At 39.4% G+C, this 19361-nt stretch overlaps 1 protein-coding gene across 8 annotated transcripts in view; it reads left to right on the top strand.

The window, feature by feature from the left end:
* The window catches only part of AUTS2 (activator of transcription and developmental regulator AUTS2), a 1156658-nt gene that overhangs the window by 524877 nt on the left and 612420 nt on the right, over positions 1-19361 (top strand). For all 8 annotated transcript variants that reach the window (XM_023616830.2, XM_023616828.2, XM_023616831.2 and 5 more), the window contains one exon: positions 1199-1300. In XM_023616830.2, coding sequence (XP_023472598.1) covers positions 1199-1300 — 102 coding nt within the window. The remainder of the gene's footprint in view (positions 1-1198; positions 1301-19361) is intronic.

Consider the following 19361-nt stretch of genomic DNA (forward strand, 5'->3'; position numbering starts at 1 on the left):
CTCATACAGCTTGTATCTGAATTAATTTAGAATTAGCAGGTTAGCAGTAATTTAGGAGAAAACTAAATACTTAAGGGCTTTGGAGGAGACAAAGTAAAATTAGCATCATTTTTCTGGGTTCCATTAGAGAAGTCTGTGTCCATATGTGTGTGACTCATATCCTCATATGGACTGATGGTTTCAATTGTGTGTTTGTTCTCCCCGTCCCCCCTACCCCAAAACTCCCCAGTGCATGGTTGTATATCCTAGTTGTAGGTCCTTCTAGTTCTTCTGTGAGCCGCCACCACAGCATGGCAACTGACAGATGGGTGGTGTGGTTCCATGACTGGGAAGTGAACCTGGGCCACCGAAATGCTGAGAACGCTGAACTTTGACCACTAGACCATCAGGGGTGTCTCTGTGTTTGTTCATTTTTAATGGAAAATCAGAGCTAGGTAAATGTGTAGAACTTCCTGAATGTGAAAATCAGAGTTGGGTAGTTGTATGAAAACTGCTAAAATGTAAGCTTCGTAGGATCAGAGACTTTCTTTTTTATTTATTTATTTTTGGGGGGTTTAACTGTTACTACCAGGCCCAAATGTGGCACTTAATACATATTTGTGGAATGAGTGCTGGCTTAATTTACTTAAGCTGTAGGTCTTGGTTTGGTACTTTAAATATCTGGCAGAGATCTCCAGAATGTTGTCTCAGAAAACAGGATCATTAAGTGTCTTCCCAGAGGTTAAAGCATAAAATGTAGCGTCTCCTCATTTTTCTCCTAGGAGGGGAAAACTTTATTTCTTGTTCTGTTTTTTTTGTTTCTTTTTTTCAGAAGAGGACAGAAGAAATAAGGTGGGAAATCCTAGTTGGTGTAATCTGTCTTTAGCTTATTCAGTGTTTTTGGTCTTTTTATTAGTCACAAAAAATCACAATGGAACAGAGGAGTAATCTGAGGGAAGATTACTTTCCAAGATCCATGGACCTTTGTTAGACTTTTCAAGTGTTTATTTAAGCCTTGCTAAGTCTTTTATCTATATTGACATTGTCATGTTTCTTTCTATCACAGCTTGCCTGGCACTATTCAGAAACTGAGAAGAATGTTAAAGATCAGGACCTTAAATAGTTCACTTTTGACAAAGAATAAAGAACAGGAGTGAAGAAACACTTGTGTGAGGAGACCACTGACTCTTTTCTTTTTTCTCTTTTCTTTTGCCTTTAGCTCAAGCCAGGGCAGAACAGCTGCAGGGACAGTGACAGTGAAAGCGCCAGTGGAGAATCCAAGGGCTTCCACAGGAGCAGCTCTCGGGAAAGGCTCAGCGATGTAAGTTTAAAAAAAAGGAAAAATCTAACAAAACCACAAGACCACATATCCTTTGGGCAAGTCTCAATTCCCCAACACTCCCATCCTTTCACATCACTTTGTATATCCAGGCATGTTGTTCTATTTTCTAGTTTGATCTAAAATGTGTTTTAACAAATAATAAGGTAGATGGGAATATTTGTCACCTTAGGAACAACAGATTACAAAGGGAAGTGATAATACTATTAATGTTAGTGTTACCAATGAAAGAAATAGTCAGGCAGTGCTACAGCTGGGAGACCACGTCATTTAACCATGGGCTTTTTGTGATTTCTTCACCTATGAGGTTGATAACAATCTCTTTGTGCCGTTTTATTCCTGTTGGAAGAGATGACTAACCAGCCACTTACTTGGCAAGAGAAGGATTTAATTTCCTGACTGATTTCTGGGGGAGAAGCCATTGTGAGAACACACCATACCTCTTGTGGGGTCTGTCAGCCCTCCAGACCTGGCTTTTGCTTCTCTTCGGCTTCCTATCCACCAACAGGCCAGTTCTCCCTTTGCCACTTCTGAGAACCACCTGGCCCTCCTTGGATGCTCCTGACTTCTTCCCTAATGTGTCATGTAACAGGATTCTTGACCCATCTTTGCCTGTGAGAACAACACTTGGAAACTTTCTTGTATAATAGATCAAGTAGGGAGAAATTTTTACTATTGATACCAACAAAGGAACATTAGCAGATTAAGTGAGCCAGTACTCTGAAGAAAGAGACAGAAATTCAGTCTCTGAGTTTCAAGAAGAAGAAGCAGAGTTAGGATGTATAGTAAGTTGCAAAAACCGTCACCTCTGGTCGTCTTCTTTTTTTATACTCTAAAGCAGTTGTCTTCATTATGGTGTACAGGATGATCCAGTGTGTTACTGGAAGAAAATATTAGTAGTTAATTGTTTTTTGTCTAAAAAAAGAGAAGTTATACTTTACTAATGTTCAATTTAATAAGCAGTGAGTAGTTCATGTGTATAATTTATAAACATACGTATCTTAGGAGTGTGCTCAAAACTTTTTTTTTTCCTTCTTCTTCTCCCCAAAGCACCATAGTACGTGGTTGTATATTCTAGTGTGAGTGCCTCTGGTTGTGCTATGTGGGACGCCGCCTCAGCATGGCCTGATGAGCGGTGCCATGTCTGCGCCCGGGATCCGAATCAGCGAAACCCTGGGCCGCCGAAGCGGAGCGCACGAACTTAACCACTTGGCCCCGGGGCCAGCCCCTGCTCAAAACTTTTTTACTAAGAAGTGTTCATAAGCATAAAAGGTTAGAGACTACTGCAGCACATTGAGTCATTCCCTATCATCTCCCATTCATTTTTCCATCAGCCAACATGTACAGCCCCAAAACACAGCCATCTTTCTATATCTCTCAAGAAAATTTGTATGATTTAGGGTCAGATTTGATGTATGGGTGAGTTCTTACAAGAATTAAGTGGGACAAACAAAGCATAATTATTTCTATGGTACTGTTAATCTCTTAGTTATAGATAATCGCCTCCCCTTCTTCAGTATAATATCAATTATATGAAGACTACTAACTCAGTCTTTTGCTGTGAGAATGAGTATGTCTGTGTATAAGAACATTTCTTTGTGTGTTTATATGTTTCATTAATTTTGTGATGGAGCTATATATTATAATAATAAACTTATAACAATATTTTTTACTTAAGTTGTTAGCAACAATACTTAATACTTAAATAGCTGTTCTTCTGAGATATTGTTTTTCTTTTAGTATGAAATCTTATTGGCCCTGGAAATGAAAGTTAGTTAATCATAATTTTATTAGAGAGTGGCAATATGAAAGGCACATTAGGCCAAGGGACAAAAGCACAGTATTGTACAGTCATTGAGATCTTTTGACTGGTTGCCCTTTTCACAAGATCACTTTTCATTAGATCAAAGGAAACTGGCAAAAGATATCCTGTGTTCATGGATGGGAAGATTCAATGTTATTAAGATGTCAGTATTACCCAAAGCAATTTACAGATTCAGTGCAATTCCTATGAAAATTCCAACAATCTTTTTTGCAGAAATAGAAAAGGAGATACTCAAGTTCATATGGAATGGCATGAGGCCTCTAGTAGAAAACACAATATTGAAAAAGAAGAACAAGGTTGGGAGCCTCACAATTCCCAATTTCAAAACTTACTACAAAAGCTACAGTGATCAAAACAGTATGGTATGGAGCCATCCCTGTGGCTAGTGGTTAAAGGTTGGTGCACTCTGCTTCAGTGGCCCAGGTCCGGTTCCCAGACACAGAACCACACCACTTGTCTGTTGGTTGCCATGCTGTGGCAGTGGCTCACATAGAAGAACTAGAAGGACTTACAACTAAAATGTGCAACTGTGTACTTGGCTTTGGGGAGAACAAAAAGAAAAGAGGAAGATTGGCAACAGATATTAGCTCAAAGTGAATCTTTCCCAGAAAAACAAAAACAAAAACAAGAAACACCAATATGGTACTGGCATCAGGACAGACATACAGACCAATGGAATAGAATTGAAAGTCCAGAAATAAACTCATGCATCTATGGCCAACTGATTTTTAAGATGAGTGCCAAGTCCATTCAAGTGGTAAAGAATTTTCATCAGATAGATGGTGCTGGACAACTGGATTTCCCCATGAAAAAAATGGAGTTGGACCCCTATATCACAACAAATACAAAAATTAACTTAAAATGAATCAGTGACCTAAATATAAGAGCTAAACTGTAGAACTCTTAGAAGAAAACATATGGGTAAATCTTCATGACGTTGAATTTGGCAGTGGATTCCTAGACAGGACGCCAAAATCATGAGCAGCAAAAAAGAAAATAGGTAAATTGGACTTCATCAAAATTAAAAACTTGTGCATCAAAGGGCATTATCTAGAAAGTGAAAATAAAACCTGCAGATTAGGAGAAAATATTTGCAAATCATGTAACTGACAAGTGTTTAATATCCAGAATATTTAAAAAACTCCTAGAACTCAACAACAAAGACAAACAACCCAATTCAAAAATGGGCAAAGGACTTGTGCAAAGAAGATATACAAATGGTCAGTAAGCACATGAAGGATGCTCATCATCATTAGTCATTAGGGAAATGCAAATCAAAGCCATAGGAGATATCACTTTACATCTACTAGGATAGTTATAATAAGAACAAAAGGAAAATAACAAGTGTTAACAAGGATATGGAGAAATTGGAACCCTCCTATGTATGTCGGTAAGAATGTAAAATGGTACAGCCACTGTGGAAAATATCTTGGCAGTTCCTCAAAAAGCTAAATATGGTATTACTATATGTCCCACCAATTCCACTTTTAGGGATATACCCAAACAAATTGAAAACAGGTACTCAGATACTTATACACTTAGGTTCATAGTAGCGTTATTTACAATAACCAAAAGGTGGAAAAAACCCAAGTGTCCATCAACAGATGCATGGATAAACGAAAAGTGGCATATATGGACAATAGAATATTATTCAGCCATAAAAAGGAATGAAGTTCGGGGCTGGCCCCGTGGCCGGGTGGTTAAGTTCGCGCGCTCCGCTGCAGGCGGCCCAGTGTTTCGTTAGTTCGAATCCTGGGCGCGGACATGGCACTGCTCATCAGACCACGCTGAGGCAGCGTCCCACATGCCACAACTAGAAGAACCCACAACGAAGAATACACAACTATGTACCAGGGGGCTTTGGGGAGAAAAAGGAAAAAATAAAATCTTTAAAAAAAAAAAAAAAAAAAAAAGGAATGAAGTTCTCATACATGTTACAACATGGATGAACCTTGAAAATATTATGCTAGGTGAAAGAAGCTAGACATAAAAAGACAAGTATTGTATGTTTCCACTTACATGAGGTATCTAGAATATGCAAATTCCTAGAGACAGAAAGTAGAACAGGAGTTATTAGGGACCAGTGGTGGGGTGGGGAGTTATTGCTTAATGGTGACAGAGTTTCTCTTTGGAGTAATGAAATAGTTTTGCACAATATTGTGAATATAATTAATACCACTGAATTGTACACTTAAAAATGGTTAAAATGTCAAACTTTATGTTATAGATATATTTTATCACAATAAAAATAATGTAAAAAAATTAGGGCTATAACAATCCTGCCAGTCTTATGTCAAGCTAGTCTATGAAATACTTTGAGTTCACGCAGCCTTTTAATTGACTAAAATTCATACTTTTTGCTACAACATTATTAAAAGATCAAGGAAAAAGTAGAAATGACCAAAAAAAATAAAAAAGAGAAAGAAGCATTAGTTGGCGTTTAGTGAGACGTGAGCAAACCTCCAGCAACTGCTTTCCTTGACACCAGCATTCTGAGGCTGCAGTCTTCCCTCAGAGCTCTTGTAGTCTAACATCTGCTGAGATGAAGCCTTTCGACAAGTCAAGCCACAGAATGATTCTTTTGGATACGAGGGCATCACCTACCCACACAGTATTTTAAAGAATGAAGATGCCCCCATTTCTTTCAAAGGGAATTAGTGACTGTCAGAGAAGGAGGACATGGAGTCAAAGACCACCAGTGGTTTGTTTTTTAGAATATTTCCCATGTCTCTCCTTACCATGCTTGTGCTTTCATTTACTTCCTTGATCATATGGAAAATACTTTTTTATAACTATTTTAATGCTCTTATCTATTGATTGTGTCATGTATGTCATTTCTGAGTCTGTTTCTATTAGTTGCTTTTTCTCCCCATACGGATTGTATTTCCCAGCTTCTTTGCATGCCTGACAATGTTTTTTTGAATGCCAAACATTCAAATTTTTCGTTGAAAATTCACATTCGTGAATTTTTCGTTGTTGGGTGCTGGATATTTCTGGTTTCTATAAATATTCGTGAGTTTTATTCTGAGATGCAGTTACATCACTTGAAAATAGTTGATTTTTCTGAGGTTTGCTTTCACGCTTTCCTGAGTGGAACCAGAACAGCCTTTAGTCTAGAGCTAATTTTTCCCCTGTACTGAATACTCTGCCTAATTCCTGATGTATTACAAGGTTTTTCCACTGTGACTGGTGGGAATCCCAACTATTCTCTGCTGTGTGAGCTCTGGGAATTGTTCTACCTGCTCCTTCCAGTGCTTGTTTTCCTTGCCTCCCACAAATGTGCTCCTGTAGACTCAGGTGAAGACTAGAGGGCAACCTCCTGCAGGTTTCATGATTCTTTCTCTCCGAAGCTCTCTTCTCTCCCATCCTCTGATTTGCAAATTTCAGCTGCCTTGGCTTCCCCTGATTATCAACTCTCCTTTTCAACTCAGGGATACTTCTGGTCTCCACCTGGATCATCTCCCACCCACCCCCCGACCCTCTGGTGGCGTGAAAACTCTCTCCAGGCAGTAAGCTGGGGGCAATTGTAAGGGTCCTCCTATTTGTTTCCCTTCTCTCTAAGATCGCTGTCCTGCACTGCCTACTGCCTCATTTCTAAAACCCCTTTTTAAATACATTTTGTCTACTTAAGCTGCTAACATGGGAGCGTATTTTCAGTCCCTGTTAGTCCATCATGTCCACTACTGGGTTTTCAGCTGAGATACAAATTCCTGTAAGTCTTCTGCTCACTTTTAGTGATATTTTTAGAAGCTTTGGCACTTGAGACTTACTCTCAAGTACAGCTAATCAAGATACTGTATTATTTCAGCTTTGTTATTTTGAATCAGACAGGCAAAAATAGTAAGAATAAAGAATATTTGACTCATGGGTAAAGCTTAAAGTCCAAATGTGCTTGCCTTTTCTCAATTACATATTTCTAAACCATATTGCCAGGTGTGAATAATTGTGTACAAGGACTTTCAGTTTGTCCACATCAAGGAGACAGTAATTTGTTTAGTCACTAAGGAGAAAGTTAAGGAGAATAAGAATATATAAATATTCAAGATAAGTTTTTCAAGGGGGAAATTATTGCATCTGACTTATGCAGAATTTTGTGACTGAGGAAGTTGTCAAAACTTAGTGGCTAAATTTACTTATAAACTTAGTAGATAAAACAAAGCCCCAAATTATAAAATGGTCCTGGGCATTCATTACAGACACGCTAAGTTTTAATAGCAGTTTATTTGTTATCTGTGTGACCTTGAGCAACTTAATCTTTCTAAGCCTTGTTTTCTTTATCTGTGAAATGGGGATAATTTCAGCTGCCTTGTAGATCTCCTTTAAAGATTACATTTGAATCACATGGCACAGTTTTTGGCATATCCTCTGTGTTCAACAATATTTCCTTTTTGCTTCAGATTTAGAACTTCCCTTAGGAGCCTTCTCTACCCTTTTTAATTTGAATTCCCTTGTAGCTGTCAACTTGCTAAGACCTGCTTATCTCAATCATGACAAACACGAGTCTTGCCTCAGAGTAAAATCCTCATTATCCTATGTCTCCTTACCTATTTTTCTCAACCCCCAACTGTCCCTCTTATTTCCCTGTCCCAATATTGGATCCTAGAGCTTGTATCCTCAAAGTCAAGGTCTGTTCCTTCCTCTGTCTTACTTCTCCTGTCCACTTAGTCACTCTCCTTGATCTGCTGACTTTATTTCTGAAGAGGTGTTTGGGTACAATTGTCTTCTCCTTGGCTATACTGATGCTTCAGATGCCCTCGCTATTTCTTACACGTATGATTCCTGTAGCCTCTCAATGATTTCACCTGCCCTGTCTCTGTTTCCTTTGCACTGTGCTCTACAGTGCTTCCACAGTAGCTTTTCTGAGAGTCAGAGCTCACAATTAAACTGTCTTGAGATATTCTGGACAAAGTCTGCGCTCGTGAGGATTATTCGCAGAGCCCTCCACAAGTGTGAAGCTACTTCATCTTCTCTCTCTCCCTCTACTTCCCCATCTTTGTACCTTATACTTAGTCCCTCTGAACCATTGTTTTTTTCTTGAATAATATGTACTTTAAAATCTTCCTACCTTTGTTTATTCTTTTGTTTCCTTCCCTTTTTTTCTTTTTCTTTTATTCTACCAGCCCTAATGTCACTTCCTCTAGCAAACTCTCCCCACCCCGCTGTGGAAGTAAAATCTTTTAATGCTTTATTCAAATGAGTATATGGATATGACTCTAGTTGCTCTCCGAAAGTTTGAGTCAGGTTTTTAGTTATGAGAAGGCAGAAAAATGTTTAATACTTCTTAAGTGTTCCAGACTTTGAAAGAATTCAAAAATTTCAGAAAATAGTGAAAAGAGATTAAATTCTAGCATGTCTTGTACTAAACAGTTCTCTAATCTTTAGTTCTGTAGCTGTTTATAGTTCACTTAATATGATCACAGTTGAGGCATTTCTTCTACTTCTTCTTGAGATACCCTACCTCAAAGCTCCCAGATTTTGGGGTTTTATTGACTTATTTATCCCACTATGCTGTCCTTCACCCATCCATGCAAGCATCTCTCCTGTCCTCCCTTCTTCCCACCCTCCCTCCAGACCTTTATTGAGGTTTCACTCTGTGCCAGGTTCACTAGCTGCTAGTAAGGAAGAAACAGACACGGGCCACACCATCAATGAAGTTCACCATATTTAAGAAAATCTAGTCCAGACCTGTGAAGGACTCGATATTATCTTTCTCCTTTTTATCTTTATTTATTTGTGCCAGATTTTCCTTTTCCCTAACAGCTTGTTTGTGTCTTTTTTCCATTCCTGTACTATATATTTATATATTTTCCAAGATAAGTCATTGTTTTGGTTGTCCAGAAATATTTATCAGACACGTTTTATGTGTCAGGTATAGTTCCGGGTGCTTGAGGTTGAATGGTGAATAAGATGAAGCCTCTGCCCTCATGAAGCTTCCATTCTGTTGAGGGAAGGCAAACAACAAAACTGTTAGCAAATAATAAAATGTATATATTATTTCATATTACTCTCTTATGTAATATATTTTTGATATAATACATTTTATGAAGTAAACAAAACAGTAATGAGAGGTGCAAGGGTGTGTATTGCTACTTTAGGGTGTTTGGATAAGGCTTTTCTGAATAGGTGACTTTTGAAGAGAAGCCTGAATAAAGAAGAAGAGATAGCCCTGTGAAGATCTGCGGGAAGAACATTCTGTGCAATAGGAACAAGCTCAAGGCCCTGAGTCGGAGCAAGCATGACATGTTTGAGGGAAAGAAAATAGGACATTGTGGCTAGAGTACAGAGAATGAGCACAGAGATTGATCCCATAATATCTTCTAGTCTATGGTAAGGAGGCTAGATATTGTAGTGGTTCCCTGGGCTTCTGGAACTAGTGACCACAACGGAGTAGCTTAAAACAACAGAAATCTATTATCTTGTAGTTTTCAAGGCTGGGAGTCCAACATTAAAGTGTGAGCAGGGCCATGATCCCTCCAAGGGCTCTAGAGAAGAATCCTTCCTTTCCTCTCTAGCTTCTAGTGGCATCTGGCAATCCTTGGTATTCCTTGGCTAATGACTACAACAATCCAATGTCTGCCTCTATCTTTATGTGGCCTTCTACTCTTTTTGTAGCTTTGTGTATCTTCTCCTCTTCTTATAAGGAGAACAGTTGTTGGATTTAGGGCCCAGTATTACCTCAACTTAATTACATCTGCAAAGACCCTATTTCCAAACAAGGTCGTTATATCAGTCAGGGTTCTCAAGAGAAACAGAACCAACAGTTTGTATAGATATACACAGTTTTGGAGGCTGACAAATCTCAAGATTGGCACTCAGCAAGCTGGAGAGCCAATGCTTAGTTCCAATCTGAGTGCAAGGCCTGAGTCTCAGCAGAGCTGATGGTGTAATTCCAGTCCAAAGACTGAAAGGTTCAAGACCCAGGAAGAGTCAGTGTTTCGGTTTGAGTTTGAAGGTAGGAAAAAACTGTTATTCCTAGTTTGACTGTGAGACAGGAGGAATCCCCTCTTATTCTGATGGTCATCCTTTTGTTCTATTCAACTGAGAAGATGAGAGCCACCCACATTAGGGAGAGCAGTATGCCTTACTTAGTCATCAATTCAAATGTTAAACTCATCCAAAAACACCTTCACAGAATAGCATTTGACCAAATGTGTGGGTACTCAGTGGCCCAGTCAAGTTGATGCATAAAATTACCCCTCACAATCACATTCTGAGGTTCCAGGTGGACATGAATTTTAGAGGGACACTATTCAACTCACTATAGGTTATTATTTAAAAAGCCACTGCAAGATGTTAAAAGGAATAGTGTTACAATTTTTACTTTAAAATGTTTACTTTGCTTTTTATATGAAGAACTGCAGATAAAGAGGAGAGCAAGAATCAAATCAGAGGAAGAACCAGAAGTCAGTTGAGTATCCATGAGAGCTGGTGACAAACTCGAAGTGGGTTATAACAGAGGCTTGAAAACTGAAGCTGAAAGTAACCATTTCCTTACCTGATGCTTTTTACAAGTTGTTGCCCCATTTTTACTTGAATTCCCCTAGTAGTAATTCCCATTCAAATATATTTTGCATCTTTATCAGCTATAAGAAATCTTATCTCCAAGGCACATTTCTTAGGATTAAGGTTTAAGGTTCTTTTGTCATTGTTTTCTAAAACACTACAGAAAATCTAACAATGAGTTTGTTTTGTGACCTTTGCAAAAAATGTTACTTGGCCATGTGATTTCCTGGCTTAATCCTTCTGCTGTTTACTCCCAAGAGAGAAAAGCATAACTTGGAGTTGGGTAGGTAGTGATGTCAGACACAGTTGGTGATTTGGAAGAATTTTAAATATCCTGTTTAAATTAGTCCTAGGGTCAGAGCACACATCCTCATCTAGGGATGGAGTACACATCCATGCTGTAGTCAGGGAGCTGCAATAGTAGCCATGGTCTCTCTGTGTAGATTTCTAATGAATAGGGGCACATCTATTTTAGACGGATAATCAATTTTAAAAATCCCTTGTTGTAGGTAAGCTGTTAAAATAGAAATGTTAACTTCATGAGTTTAATGAGTAGCTTCAATGATAGCTTAGTGACAGAGATGGAAAGAAAGTCAGATGGGGGGCAGTGAGTAGGAGTAGAATGAGTATTTAATGAATATCCACTTGCAGTCTTGAATGACAGTAGCAACATTCTCCTTCCTGGAAAATGTCTTTCAACTGTGCCTCCTATTACTGTTCTTGCGGCTCGTAGTACCTTGGAGATTGAGGCAGAGTGTGTGTGTAAGAAAGCTCTCCTTTGCTACGTAATAAGATCCAGGTGATTTTTGTGCATGGTGTAAAGGAATGGTCCACTTTCATTCTTTTGCATGTGGCTGTCCAGTTTTCCTAACACCATTGATTGAAGAGACTCTCCTTTCTCCATCGTATGCTTTTGGCTCCCTTGTCGAATATTAGCTGTCCATAAATGTGTGGGTTTATTTCTGGACTTTCGATTCTGTTCCATTGATCTGTGTCTGTTTTTGTGCCAGTACCATCCTATTTTGTTTACTATAGCTTTGTAGTATATTTTGAAATCAGGGAGTGTGATACCTCCAGCTTTGTTCTTTTTTTCCTCAGGAGTCCTTTGGCTATTACGGTCTTTTGTTGTTCCATATAAATTTTAGGATTCTTTGTTTTATTTCTGTGAAAAATGTTGTTGGAACTTTGATAGGGATTGCATTGAACCTATAGATTGCTTTAGGAAGTGTGGATATTTTTTTTCTTTAATTAAGATTATGATGGTTAACAACCTTGTGAAATTACAGTTTTACATTATTATTACTCATGTTGTAGGTACACCAATTCACCCCTAGTGCCCTCCCCCCACCCCCCTTTCCCCTGATAACCACGGATCAGTTCTCTTTGTCCATATGTTAACTACCACCTATGAGTGGAGTCATACAGAGTTCATCTTTCTCTGTCTGGCTTATTTCACTCAACGTAATACCCTCAAGGTCTATCCATGTTGTTGTGAATGGGACGACTTTGTCCTTTTTTATGGCTGAGGAGTATTCCATTGTATATATATACCATATCTTCTTTATCCAATCATCAGTTGCTGGGCACTTAGGTTGGTTCCATGACTTGGCTATTGTGAATAATGCTGCGATGAACATAGGAGTGCATGGGACTTTTGGAATTGCTGATTTCAGGTTCTTAGGACAGATACCCAGTAGTGGGATGGCTGGGTCATAAGGTATTTCTATTTTTAACTTTTTGAGAAATCTCCATACTGTTTTCCATAGCGGCTGCACCAGTTTGCATTCCCACCAACAGTGTATGAGGGTTCCTTTTTCTCCACAGCCTGTCCAACATTTGTCACTCTTGGTTTTGGATATTTTTGCCATTCTAACAGGCGTAAGGTGATATCTTAGTATAGTTTTGATTTGCATTTTCCTGATGATTAGTGATGATGAGCATCTTTTCATGTGTCTATTGGCCATCCTTATATCCTCTTTGGAGAAATGTCTCTTCATGTTCCCTGCTCATTTTGTGATTGGGTTGTTTGATTTTTTGTTGTTGAGCTGTGTGAGTTCTTTATATATTATGGAGATTAACCCTTTGTCAGATAAATAACTTGTAAATATTTTTTCCCAATTATTGGGCTGTTTTTTTGTTTCAATCCTGTTTTCCCTTGCCTTGAAGAAGCTCTTTAGTCTGATGAAGTCCCATTTGTTTATTCTTTCTATTGTTTCCCTCTTCTGAGGGGTTATGGTGTCCAAAAAGATTCTTTTGAAGCTGATGTCAAAGAGTGTACTGCCTATATTCTCTTCTAGAAGACTTATTGTTTCAGGCCTAATCTTTAGGTCTTTGATCCATTTTGAGTTTATTTTTGTGAATGGTGAAAAAGAATGGTCGATTTTCATTCTTTGACATGTGGCTGTCCAGTTTTCCCAGCACCACTTGTTGAAGAGATTTTCTTTTCTCCATTGTAGGCCGTCAGCTCCTTTGTCAAAGATTAGCTGTCCATAGATGTGTGGTTTTATTTCTGGGCTTTCAATTCTGTTCCCTTGATCTGTGCACCTGTTTTTGTACCACTACCATGCTGTTTTGATAACTGTAGCTTTGTAGTGTGCTTTGAAGTCAGGGATTGTGATGCATCCAGCTTTGTTGTTCTTTCTCAGGATTGCTTTAGCAATTCGGGGTCTTTTGTTGCCCCATGTGAATTTTAGGATTCTTTGTTCAATTTCTGTAGAGAATGTCATTGGGATTCTGATTGGGATAGCATTGAATCTGTAGATTGCTTTAGGTAGTATGGACGTTTTAACTATGTTTATTCTTCCAATCCATGTGCATGGAATGTCTTTCCATCTCTTTATGTTGTCATCGATTTCTTTCAAGAAAGTCTTGTAGTTTTCATTGTATAGATCTTTCACTTCCTTGGTTAAACTTATCCCAGGGTATTTTATTCTTTTTGTTGCGATTGTGAATGGGATTGAGTTCTTGAGATCTTTTCTGTTAGTTCATTGTTAGTGTATAGAAATGCTACTGATTTATGTATGTTGATTTTATACCCTGCAACTTTGCTGTAGCTGTTGGTTGTTTCTAATAGTTTTCCTGTGGATTCTTTGGGGTTTTCTATATATAAGATCATGTCATCTGCAAACAGTGAGAGTTTTACTTCTTCCTTACCTATTTGGATTCCTTTTATTTCTTTTTCCTGCCGAATTGCTCTGGCCAAAACCTCCAGTACTGTGTTGAATGAGAGTGATGAAAGTGGGCACCCTTGTCTTGTTCCTGTTCTGAGAGGGATTGGTTTCAGTTTTTGTCCGTTGAGTATGATGTTGGCTGTGGGTTTGTCATATATGGCCTTTATTATGTTGAGGTACTTTCCCTCTATACCTATTTTATTGAGGGTTTTTATCATAAATGGTTGTTGGATCTTGTCGAATGCTTTCTCTGCCTCTATTGAGATCATCATATGGTTTTTGTTTCTCATTTTGTTAATGTAGTGAGCCACGTTGATTGACTTTCAGATGTTGAACCATCCCTGTGTCCCTGGTATAAATCCCACTTGATCATGGTGTACAATCTTTTTGATGTATTGTTGTATTCGGTTTGCCAAAATTTTGTTGAGGATTTTTGCATCTATGTTCATCAGTGATATTGGCCTGTAGTTTTCCTTCTTTGTGTTGTCCTTGTCAGGTTTGGGGATCAGGGTGATGTTGGCTTCATAGAATGTATTAGGGAGTGCTCCATCTTCCTCTGTTTTCTGGAATAGTTTGAGAAGGATAGGTATTAGATCTTCTTTGAATGTTTGGTAGAATTCTCCAGAGAAGCCGTCTGGTCCTGGACTTTTATTTTTGGGGAGGTTTTTGATTACTGTTTCTATTTCTTTACTTGTGATTGGTCTATTCAGATTCTCTATTTCTTCCTGATTCAGTTTGGGGAGGTTATATGAGTCTAGGAATTTATCCATTTCTTCTAGGTTGTTCAATTTGTTGGCATATAGTTTTTCATAATATTCTCTTATGATCCTTTGTATTTCTTTGGTATCTGTAGTGATTTCTCCTCTCTCATTTCTAATTTTATTTATTTGAGTCTTCTCTCTTATTTTCTTTGTGAGTCTGGCTAAGGGTTTATTGATTTTGTTAATTTTTTCGAAGAACCAACTCTTTGTTTCATTGATCCTTTCTACTGTCTTTTTTGTTTGAATATCATTTGTTTCTGCTCTAATTTTTATTATTTCCCTCCTTCTACTGACTTTGGGCTTTGTTTGTTCTTCTTTTTCTAATTCTCTTAGGTGTCGTTTGAGGTGGTTTATGTAAGATTTTTCTTGCTTATTTAGGTGAGCCTGTATTGCAATGAATTTTCCCCTTAGCACTGCCTTTGCTGCATCCCAAATAAGTTGGTATGGTGTGTTTTCATTTTCATTTGTCTCCAGATAATATTTGATTTCTTCTTTAATTTCTTCAATAATCCATTGTTTGTTCAGTCGCATGTTGTTTAGTCTCCACATTTTTGTCCTTTCCCAGCTTTATTCTTGTAGTTGATTTCTAGTTTCATAACATTATGATCCGAAAAGATGCTCGATATTATTTCAACCCTCTTGAACTTATTGATGCTTGCTTTGTTTCCCAAGATATGGTCTATCCTTGAGAATGTTCCATGCGCACTTGAGAAGAATGTGTAACCTGCTGTTTTTGGATGAAGTGTTCTATATATATTTATTAAGTCCATCTGGTCTAATTTTTCATTTAATTCTATAATTTCCTTGTTGATTTTCTGTCTGGATGATCTATCCATTGGTGTTAATAGGGTGTTGAGGTCCCCTACTATTATTGTATTGTTGTTGATGTCTCCTTTTAGCTTTGTTAATAGTTTCTTTACAAATTTTGGTGCTCCTGTGTTGGGTGCGTATATATTTATAAGTGTTATGTCATCTTGGTGGAGTGTCCCTTTTATCATTATATACTGCCCCTCTTTGGCTTTCTTTATCTGTTTTGCTTTGAAGTCTACTTTGTCTGATATAAGTATGGCAACACCTGCTTTCTTTTGTTCATTATTAGCTTGCAGTATTGTCTTCCAATATTGTCTTTTGCAGTATTGCAATATTGTATTTGCAGCTGACGTGTGTTTCCTGGAGGCAGCATATTGTTGGATCTTGTTCTTTGATCCATCCCGCCACTCTGTGTCTTTTGATTGAAGAGTTCAATCCATTTACATTTAGAGTGATTATTGATACCTGGGGGCCTACTGCTGCCATTTTATTACTTGTTTTCCGGTTCTTTTGCATTTCCTTTGTTTCTTGTCCCATGATTTTTGGATTCCTAATTCAAGTAGGTAAATTTCTGTATTGGCTTTCTTCTTATTTGTAATTTGTGACTTTATTCTTGTTATTTGTTTAGTGGTTACCAGGTGGTTTGTATAACACATCTCGTAGATGAGATAATCCTTTTTCTGATAGGCTCTTATTTCCTCAAATTAAAATGTTCCATCCCTTTTCTCTTCCCTTTCTAGGTTGTTATTGTCAGATTTTTTTTTCTCTTCTTTTTTGTGTTGTGAGTTTATGGTTAAAATGACTAGGTTATATTTATTCTTGGTGTTTCTGTTCTGTTTATCTTTAATGTTTTATTTAACTTTTGCTAACCTGTTCTGATGGAGAGCTGCTACTTTCTGTTATTGTCCTTCTGCTTATCTCCTTTGTTCTGGATTTTGTAACCCCTTTCCTTTTTTTGATTTTTCAGGTATGAGGTTCTTCCTGAGCATTTCTTGAAGAGGAGGTTTTGTGGCAATGAACTCCCTTAACTTTTGTTTATCTGGGAAAGTTTTTATTTCTCCATTGTATTTGAAGGATATTTTCGCTAGGTAGAGTATTCTTGGCTGCAGGTTTTGTCCTTCAGAGTTTTGAATATTTCATTCCAATCTCTTCTAGCCTGTAAGGTATCTGCTGAGAAATCTACTGATAGCCTTATGGGATTTCCTTTGTAAGTTATTTTCTTCTGCCTGGCTGCCCTTAATATTTTCTCTTTGTCATTGACTTTTTCTAGCTTCACTACTATATGCCTTGGGATTGGTCTTCTTGCATTAATAAAGTTTGGAGATCTATTGGCTTCTGTCACATGAAGTTCCATCTCTCTTCCCAAGTTTGGAAAGTTCTCAGCCATTATTTCTTTGAACAGGCCTTCTGCCCCCTTCTCCTTCTCTTCTCCCTCTGGTATACCTATAACCCTTATGTTGCATCTCCTAATTGAGTCAGATAATTCTCTGAGAGTTTCTTCGTTTCTTTTTAGTCTTAGTTCTCTCTCCTCCTCTGTCTGCAGCATTTCTATATTCCTATCCTCCAAATTGCTAATTCTGTCCTCCATATTATCAAACCTACTGTTCAGAGAGTCCAGATTTTTCTTAATCTCTTCCATTGTGTTCTTCATCTCCAGTATTTCTAACTGGTTCTTCTTTATAGTATCAAGCTCTTTTGTGACATAGCTCCTGAACTCATTGAGTTGTCTATCTGAATTCTCTTTTAAGTCAGTGAGCTTTTTAATAATGGCTGTTTTGAAATCATTGTCATTTATGTTATAGATTTCATTGTCTTTGAGATTGTTTTCTGGGTACTTGTCATTTTGCTTCTGTTCTGGAGATTTAGTATATTTTTTTATACTGCTTGATGTCGTGGATTTGTGCCTCCGCATAGAGATAGAGTTTAATTACTGCTTCCACTTGTTTCTACTGGTGTGGCTGGGGAGCAGCTGCTTAGACTGCACCGACCAGGAACCCTGTCAGCTGTTGCTTACTGGACCTGGGCCCCTTCTCGTAGTCACAGTGGTCCTGTGGGGTCCCTTGTCAGCTGTGGTGGCAATCGCAATGGGTCCTCAGGCTGCTGGTGCCTACTGTTGCAGACCACCTAGACACGCTCCCTCCTTAGGATCTGCAGCAGTGTTATGGGCTTTCCCAGTGACCGGGAGCAGGATCACCTATATTTGCAGCTCCGTCACTGTCAGTTCCCACAAGATATCACTTGTCCACTGTAGGCCACAGCAGAGCTATGGGTATCTTCTGCAGTCTGTGGTTAGCTCACCTAGCTGTGCTACTTTTGCCCCAGGGCCTTCCAGCCTTCTGATTGCTGGTCAGGGCCTCTCCACTAGTGCTGTGCAGAGGCTTTCACGTGGCTGCTGTGGGACTGTGGATTTTCCCCCTGGGCCATGGAACCAAGCCGCTGGAGTTCCACCCAGCCTTGGGCCATGCCCACGGGATCGCTGGGTCTCCCTTGCCCCTTCTGAGACACAGAAGGAGTCCATGAGTCAGAGGCTGGTGGGCTGCTGCGCTGCCTGGGATCCTCCTCTCCCGGAGCCTCCCAGCGTTCTGAATGCTGGGCAGAGCCTCTCTGCTAACGCTGAGTAGAGGCTTTCCCTGCCACTGGTGCGGGCCCATGGAGTGTCCCTCTGGGCTGCAGAGCCAGGTCGCTGGAGCTCCACCTAGCCCCCGGCCATGCCCACGGGATCTCTGGGTGCCCCTGCCCGCTCTGGGATACAGCCGGAGTCCATGAGTCAGAGGCGGTTGGTGTGCTGCTGCCTTGCCCAGGATCCTCTTCTTCGGGAGCCTCCCAGCATTCTGAATGCTGGGTGGAGCCTCTCTGCTAATGATGAGTAGAAGCTTTCCCTGCTGCTGGTGCAGGACTGTGGAGTTTCCCCCTGGTCCTGGGGTAATTGCAGGGGGCTTAGGTAGGGCTGTAGTCACCAGTTTCCACTGTCGCTCCGCCGGTGCATGCACACACCCACCCTTGGTGCATGGCGATGCTATGGGGGTGTCCACTGGAAGAAAGCTGCTTGCAGGTACTAGGCTGTCCGGGGATCTGGCATTGGAGCGTTTTCACCTATCTCCACCTCCTCCCGGGGGGAAGTCCATCTGCCTACTGATGTATAGCAGCACAGGTCTCTCAGGCGTCCTGAGATGCTATACGGATATCCTTTGTTAACCGATGAATGTCCAATTATTTGTAGATTAGAAGGGGGAGAGACAAAGAAGACTACTCACTCCCCCATCTTGGTGACATCCTGTTTGTTCATTCTTTAAAAACACCCTTTCGTTTTTCAAGCCTCGGTGTGACTCACAGCCTTTTCTGGATTCTAAGGCTGTTTTGCTTGGACAGAGTTTGCCTTCTCTCTTCAAGCAAGAAAAATGGAAGACCCTTCTTCTCATTAGAAATTGACTAGGGAAACATAGAAAGTTGAAACCAACTTGACTCCATTAGATGGTTCGGTGGTGAGGGCGTCACCACCTGTCTGCTTTCCTAGGCCTTTACCTCGTGGTGTCTGTCTCTTCCTGTAACATGAGAAAGCAGTACCAATTCCTAAATGCACATGGGTAAATAAGTAACTAACATAACACATTTCGAACAATAAAAAGCTGTTTATAAACATTTATTCCATTTTTGTAGCATAATTTGGTGTTGCCCATGGTTTGAGGTGTTTATGGAATTTTTGACTTGGAAAACTGTTAAAGCTATCAAATATTTTCTGCTATATTTAGATACAAATTTAGATTAGGCATGCATGACCAAGACTCTTCTGGGCCTTTTGGATAGCAAGGACCGGGGATATAGTGTGTATTGTGAGCTATCAGTGAAACCCTGACTCCTGCCCTGTTGTTGGTCTCAAAACTTCTGTTACCTGTATCTGATGGTGGAAGTTCTATTGGTGACCAGGGTGACCACTGAATACAAGGTCATAGCCAGATTCTTGGGGTTGTAGAACT

The sequence above is a fragment of the Equus caballus genome, chromosome 13, assembly GCF_041296265.1.
Source record: "Equus caballus isolate H_3958 breed thoroughbred chromosome 13, TB-T2T, whole genome shotgun sequence".
Classification (NCBI taxonomy): domain Eukaryota; kingdom Metazoa; phylum Chordata; class Mammalia; order Perissodactyla; family Equidae; genus Equus; species Equus caballus.